This window comes from Elaeis guineensis, chromosome 2 (genome assembly GCF_000442705.2).
Source record: "Elaeis guineensis isolate ETL-2024a chromosome 2, EG11, whole genome shotgun sequence".
NCBI classification, from domain to species: domain Eukaryota; kingdom Viridiplantae; phylum Streptophyta; class Magnoliopsida; order Arecales; family Arecaceae; genus Elaeis; species Elaeis guineensis.
Window position 1 is genome coordinate 15,011,839 of NC_025994.2, and position 8,075 is coordinate 15,019,913.

Sequence of the window (8,075 nt, forward strand, 5' to 3'; positions counted from 1 at the left end):
ACAGATGTTCGGAAAAAAAAAAAAAAAAGCACTGCGAATCTATCTCTCTTTAAAAAAATATATATCCAATGCGTTGTGCTCTAGATATTAAAATAAAAATAATAATTTATAAAAAAAAAAGAAAAGAGGAGGAGGAGGAGTCCAATCCGTTGTACTCTGGACCTCGTGTCGAAACTGAAGTGCGCCATCTTTTTTCTCTTGTAAAGTTATATATTTTTTATTTTGCCTAGCAATATGTTTATTAATATTAATATATATTATTTGGGTGTCCTGCAGGTATTTCGCTCATTGCCCGCCTGCCTACATCGGAAGACGCTGCGACGAGGAAGGCAGCGTCTCTACTGGCGGCGGCGATGAGATTACCCAAGGTTCGCGGCGGCGCGCGTCCTCGCCTCCTCTCCTCCTCCACCACCTCCGCCTTTTCTCCGAACCCTCCTCGTCCAAAGGCTGCGGCCACCGCCACCAAGGCCTCTTCCTTCCCATTCCCTTTCTCCATGGCTTCTCGAAGCTTCTCTATGTCCTCTTCCAGGCTCCTTCTACAGCCTCCTTCCCCTTTCTCGCCCCACTTCGTTGCTCTCTTTTCCAGCGCTACACTCTCCCCTAGTCCTTCAGCCCCGAGAAGAAGAAAGGAATCAGGTAATTTTAGCTCTTAATATTTCTTTGGCCGCGCAATCTGTTTGTTATTATTCCTCTTCCTCCCACTTTATTTGTTTTCACCCAAAATTTGTTTACAAATCCCGGTTTGCGTTTTTTAAAGATCCCTATTACTTGTTTACAGATGAAACAGAAGAGGAAGAATGGATTGTTGAGTGGGAAGAGGAGGAAGAAGCTGAGCCAATGGTATGTAGTGCAGAATTTTGTCTGAGTCTTGCCTGGCTTCCGATTTCATGCTTCTATACTTAACTTTGTTGCTCTTCTTGTACGTTGAATGCGTTGGGCTGTTAGATTGGAGATGGAGGGGATGGTGGTGGAATCGTGCTGGGAGATGTTGGATGGGGTGAACGGGCTCTTTCGGTGGCTCACGAGATCCTCCAGCTCCATTTCAGTGATGATATGATCATCTACGCGTTTAAGGTGTCTCCTAGAGGGTACATTTATGTGCGTCTGGATAAGCTTACAAACAAGTAAGACTAACTCCCGGCTCATTTTCTTTTTTCTTCATTGCTTGCCATTTGAATGGTTTGTGCTCTATTCTGTCTGCCTTTTCTTTCTTACATCTATTAGTGCCATTTGATTTTGCTTCATATCTCTGTTAAATAACAACAGATTTGGTGGTAGGATTTCTACTTGATATGAACAAGGTTTTAATATTGGCCATCGTTCTCCAAGAGAGTGAAGGAGAGTTAGTCCTATGCTTGCCTATTGCTTATGGTTATTTAAAATTTATGTTCAAGTAGAACTTATTTTTTTTTTTATTTGTAGAACATGATTCTGTAATGCCATGTCAGCTCAAACATTGGTGACTCCTATTCCACTCAGAGATGGACGCATACCTTGCCATAGCATTGTTGCTAACAACAAATAAAAGCAAAGAAAAAGAAAAAATTTGAGGAGTGATGTGAATTAGTGGCTTTTCTAGCATTAATTCTCTGGTCCACTCCTTATGTCCACTTTGCAGGATTGTCACCAACATCTGCAGATCCAGACTTGTTCTAGAGCTATAAAACTATTGGTGAGGCATGGGTCCAAAGATAGACCTGTAAAACAAAATTAGATCCATATGTGGTTCTAGTGAATGTGTCTACAATCTAGAACCATCATGACCTGACTTGGTATTAGGTAATAGACTAATTTTGTTGAATTGAACCTAGGATGGACTTCCATACTTGGTTTTTATTCAGTATATAGTGTACAGGCAATGCTTCATATGTCTTTAGCATCAAGATCATCGGCATCAATTCATTGGCCTTTCAGATGAAGGATATATTGATAATATTTTGAGAGATATGGACTAGAAAATTGTAGTTCAGATGAATCACCAGTATTAAAGAAGATAAACTAGATCTTGGCTAGTGTCCATAAAATGATCTTTAAATACAACAAATACGCCAAGTACCTTATGCATCCACTGTTTGTAATCTCATCTATGCAATGACCTGCACACATCCTGATATTGCTTTCAAGGTGAGTTTACTTGGTAGATATCAAAAAATCCCAGAATGGCTCATTGGAGAGCTATCAAGAAAGCAATGCAATATTTGAAAAGGACTAAAAATTATGTACTTACATTTGATAACTCTTGTGGTTTGAATGTTCTTGGTTACAGCGATGCAAATTAGAAACTAGAAAGGTTATAATGGCACATTGTAATCAACTTTGAGTTACATTTTCACAATGGTCGATGGGACTATTTCTTGACGCAATATGAAGCAAAGTAGCATTGTCAATAATGAAAGTTGAGTACATAGCTTGTTCTAAGGCTAAAAGGCAAGCAAGATGGCTAAATATTTCCTCGTGGATCTTAGAATTGTTGATCATGTTAATAGGCTAGCAAAAATATTATGTAATAATGTTGCTGCCTCTCTTCCTAAGGATGCAAAATGTCATGCTAAACTGAAGCTCATTGAACTCCAATTCTATTATATACATGATATAGCTGAGAATAAATTTGCTACCATCAATTGGATCCCTTTGGAAGACAGTCTTGCAAATCCCCTCAAAAGCCTGGTTATAAAAGTCTTTAAGGAGCATGTACCACATATGGACATGTGGATGATGTATTTTGATTTTGGAGCTTCTATCTCTGGCTGATTTGTGTTGCATTATGAACTTCATGCTAAACTGAAGCTCAGTGAACTCCACTGCTATTGTATATGTGATATAGCTGAGAAGAAATTTGCTACTATCAATTGGATCCCTTTGGAAGACAATCTTGCAAATCCACTCAAAGGCCTTGTTATGATAGTCTTTAAGGAGCATGTACCAGATATGGATGTGTGGATGATGTATTTTGATTTTGGAGCTTCTATTCCTGGCTGATTTGTATTTCATTATAGACCTTAATGATTTCCTTTTTCTGTAAAACTAGCAGGCATATTGAATATTTAAAAATTATCCATTGATGATTTGTGCTATTATTGCGACATTAATGAATACACATTGCGCGCTGTATGTTGTTTTATTGTATGGCCTATGGGAATACCACAGATCACTGGGCAGGATGATTGCAGTCACCTACGAGAGGATCTCAGTGATCAGTTGGGGTGATTCTTGAAATATTGAGGTCAAGATATAAATGGGCATCATAACCTGTCTGCCTCTCACTAGGAATGGTGTTTACTCAAATGTGGTATGTCCTAACTCCTAACCACAATTTATTCATCCAAATGAAGCATGAGGACCTTTGATAGAAGGCACTAAAACATCTCACTACTACCTTTATTTGCTTGACTTCGGTTATAGCTGTACTTTGACGTAGAACTAGGAAAGATTTTAAATCCCATGGAACGAAGATGTCCCGATTTCTCTATGGAACATAACACCCTGCTGTCCTATCTCGTCTCGACGGCAATCCTGGTAGATATCTTGCATCTTTCTTCCCTTCTTCTGTCCTTTTTTTCTTTTTTCTTTTTTTTTCTTTCTTCCTTCTTTTCTTTCTTTTCCTTTGTCTTCCTTTCTTTCCTTTCTTTTTACTTTCTTTTCTTCTCCTTTACTTTCTCTTTTTTCATTTTTCATCTTTTTTCCTCTCATTTTTTTCGTTTCTTTGTCTTTCCTTCTCTTCTTTTTCTTCTTCTCACCCCGTGTGGATGAGTTTCGAAGTCCCGAACCCATCCTAGTCCTGTTTTCTCACAGGAAGGGGATGAGATGGCCGGAATGCCCCCCTCCCGTTGGGATGCAAAACATTGGAACTATGAATCATTTTACTATTGAGTTTGCATGGGTACTGTTAAGTAGAGTTCTTCTGGTCCATTGCCTGAAGAATCCATGAACTTGCACGAAACTAGGAGATTAACCTACTTCTGCAAAATTAATTTTAAAATAAAACAAATTTTATAAAATAATAATAATTAAACTGTAGGTCAAATGGGAGATTTTTGGATGTTCTGGCATCATAGATTAATTGTAATAGTTTTCTTGTTTTTCAAAATTGTTTTTGTCTTATGCAAATTCACTTGATAAGACAATTGTAGAGTAGTGGTGGAAGTTTCTCAATTTTGGTCATCTGAACATCCTGATTTAACGGGTTTACAGAGTAATGGAGGACATAATACATGGAGCCATTAATTTTATTTTCTGCTTGCTGCTATTACATGTTTGTTTGATGACGGGTGGAGCATCACAATTTTGTTATTTATTCCTTGGCAATCCTCATTTTCAGGAAAAAATTTACTTGATGCAAGTGGATTAATATACCACTATATGACACTTGAGAGAAACAATTTAGGTTATAATGAGCCTCAGCATCATATAACCTAATAACTTGAGAAAGCTGATCCATAGAAGACTAGAGACTGGCCCTCTCTTCTATTTTCCATCAGGTGGAGGAGCCAATTTTTGATATAGTGATCTATGGTCTTTGTTCTGGAATATCTCAAATTACATTAGAGGTGCTAGAAGATTGGTGTTTAAGGAGCCAATTTAATTGCAATGATCATCTCTATTTGATATTTATATGACTCGGGTGGGCTAAGTCTAAATCCCTTGGTTGCAATATATTATCAGTTAATGATTAAACTGAAATATATAACAGAAACTTCTTGAAACATTATCGATGAGGGGCCATTTAGGATGATACTTTTGTCATAATCAAGAATCCTTGTTTGGGAGATTTTCTGTCTTTTTGTTGCACAGTTGGTTTCTTTGGACAGTTTGCATTTTCAATTTTTTAACTTGAGGATTGCACGAAGTCCTTTTATTTGTAGATGAAGTCTTCATTAGAATCCTAGCATATTTAGCTTGTCAGTACTTATCAATGCAGAAAATTGGTAAGCTCATGATTGAATGTATCCCTTTTCTCATTATTTTTAGAATTTCCAAAAGATTGGATATCATTGCTCATCTTGTGCAAGTTATTCTCCCTTTTTCTCTAGTATATATACATATAAACATATATAGGGTAAGTTATTGACTTTCATGTGGGTGATATAATTATATATCACTATTAGGAAGATTATCCCAACCCAAGTTCTTATTGTGTCACCTTGAAGCTTTGAAATAGCAGTTTGATCTTAGAGAAGGTAATGAGTTATGAGTGACTATCGATTAGGAAGGATTTGTTACATTAACAAAATGTTTTGATGAAAGGAAAAGTTTATTTGGAATTATATTTCTTGAATCTTATTGTGCTTGAGGCACCCTTGGCATCCTTAAGGTAAACTAGTTTCAGGTCCTAATGGTCCTAGGGGATGTGTGAGCTTCTAAATTTCAATTCTTATCAATTGGTAGGTATTTATGCAAGCCGTTTCCTTTCCTCATGTCACTTAACCAAGGAACATATGATCATCTATGAAGAGTTATGATAAAGTTTATGCTAGTTGTATTAATTTCTTAAACACTTTCTTAGTTTCATCCATATAGCTCAGCATATCTAAGCTGGGGAAAGGATTGCTGGTGAAGGCAAAAAAATTGCTACCAATCAATTACAGGACTTGGTGCTTTGTAATTGTAATAATTGATTCATCATCCTATTATTTGGATGTGGTGGAAGAAACGAGTGATTAGAAGCATATTTTCATTATAAGCTCAAGTGTTAAAGAACTGATTTAAGCTCAAGTGTTATTTAACGTGAACCACCTTTTTTGAAGCTTTATAATCCTTATTTATACCTTGAGTGAGGTTCGCCTTTGAGCTCAGGTAGGAGAAAAGTCTGTATCTTCAACAACTGATTATATTGTTTATATTCAAAAAATGATTATATTGTTAGGTGGTGGTGGCAATCCAAAAGAGGAACACAAACAAGTCCTTTGAGTTATACCAGTTTTTTAGAGTGCATATTTGATGAATAAACATTTGAATATGATTACCTGTTTTGCATGGTGGGTGCTAAGGTTGACATAATTTTCCTGGAATATGGCTCTTTACAGAGGTGAGGGTTAGAGAGAGAGAGAGAGAGAGGGATTCTATAAAGTTTGTTGATGTTTCTCTTTTCCTTTTTTTATGTTTTTTTTTGCTTTTTTTGGGAGGGGCTGTATTTTGTGTGTTGTCAGATGTGCATCTCATTGGGCTGTCCTTTTGTCGTTTAGTTTGCATAAAACAAAATAAGCATATATCTGCTTCCAGTCATTGAAAGTTGAAAAATGCATGAAGAGGTGACCTTCATTTTTGTCAGTGTTCTTGGGATTCTTAAAGTTATTCTTTTTGGGCATTTGCTATCACATGTTTCAATGAAGTAGGTGACATTTGAGGTCTGGGCATAGCGGCTGAGGTTGCTTGGAAACTTCTCAGCTGTGCTAAAGGAGTACGAGTACTCAGCTGTAAAATCACCCATTCATCTCCTACAGTCTGCTGGATGCAACATGTAGCAGTGTTGTGAGAGCAAGTTATGGTCACTTTATTACACCAACTTTTGCTATTTTAGTCTGGCAGCCTATTAATATCATCCGATAATCCTTGTTTTCCTGAACATAATGCCCAGAAAAATAAGTTTCTAACCCTGCTGGTATTTTTCGTTTTCTGTTAATATCATTGGAAGATAGGTTCTGTTTGATTTATAAAGTTTTCTGAGACTTCTGTAAACATGGACTGTTTGCCCTTCACTCTCAGATATGGGTGCCCAGCTATGGAGGAAATTGAAAATTTTAGCAGTCTTTACAAGAAGCAACTGGATGAGATTGTGGAGTGTGGGGAGATACCTTTAGATTTGGCTCTAGAGGTATGCATCAAAATTTCTTTTTCTGGAGATAACTAGTTGAACTATGATCCAAATTCCAAACCAAATTTTGAGATTTTGGGCTTCTGAATGCGAGATGGATTTAATGTTCATATGTGCCACATGAATGTCTCCTTTTCAGGTATCATCTCCAGGGGCGGAGAGACTCCTAAAGGTACCTGAGGATTTGGACCGGTTTAAAGAGATGCCCATGAGGGTGCAATACCAGGAAGAGAGTCTTGATTCCAAACACCACCAGCAAAAAGATGGAGTTTTCGTGTTAGAGTCATTTGAAAGTGCTACCGCACAGTGTGTGTGGAAACTTGCAGATGTTAAAGAGAACAGGGCGGAGGCCGGTAAAGGAAGGCCATTAAGCAGGAAGCAGAAAGACTGGAGACTACGACTACCTTTCGAAGCAATAAAGAGGGTGACATTTTACTTAAATTGATCACTGTGTTTTTTGGCAATTGGTCCATGATCAGATTCAGCGCATACCTGTAATGTCAGATCTAGTGATGTTGATAGCCTTTCCATTACAAATTTTTACAGAAGAAAATCCCCTCACTCCCTAGACCTGATGGTGATTTTCATCACTTCAACTAATCATGGCAAGAAAGGAAGACGAATCCGGATTAATCTGTGCCACTGCGCCGCATTGATGCTTATCAACATACTCAGCAGCCTTCTTGAAATGCTCATGGTTTCGTATGAAAACGTGTCCTTAATTCAGGGTGCATGGTCCCTGGTAGAGAAAGAAGAATGTGGAGAGACAAGCTAATGACGTACTTGTCTTCTGTATCAACTTGGAGGTTGGAATTGCTCATGTAAACGCTATAAAACTCATAATATAAGTAAACATCGACCACCATTGTTATTGCTATTACTGCTATCATTTTTCTTGCTGCCACTACCAATGCTACTATTATTACCGTTATCACCACCATAGCGACTATTACTACTACTATGACTATGACTGCTATCATCATCATCATCAAGATCCATGGAGTCGATATTGAGATCCATGTCGATCGATCGATGGAATAATTTTGGATCGAATCAATGTGAATCGACACGGAAGCGAAGAAAAAAATCGAAGAAGAGGAAAAAGAGGGGGAGAGAGGGAGAGGGTGGTTGGAGGAGATACCAGCGGTGGCCACTAATAGGAGTGAGCATAGTCCTGTTTGGATTGGTTTCATACTCAAACCTAAGCCGAACTAGTCCGAAACAGTAACAAAATCGGATCAATAGAAGATTGAAATCAAACCAA

General features: G+C 37.7%; 1 protein-coding gene across 1 annotated transcript; it reads left to right on the forward strand.

Annotated features, from left to right (window-relative positions):
* Positions 1 to 260: 260 nt before the first annotated feature.
* On the forward strand, positions 261 to 7,691 carry LOC105059641 (uncharacterized). Its single transcript, XM_029260396.2, has 5 exons — positions 261 to 636; positions 779 to 840; positions 946 to 1,124; positions 6,703 to 6,811; positions 6,951 to 7,691. The coding sequence occupies exons 1-5, from the start codon at positions 354 to 356 to the stop codon at positions 7,254 to 7,256; spliced, it is 939 nt and encodes a 312-aa protein (XP_029116229.1). The 5' UTR covers positions 261 to 353; the 3' UTR covers positions 7,257 to 7,691.
* The last annotated feature ends 384 nt before the right edge of the window (positions 7,692 to 8,075 follow it).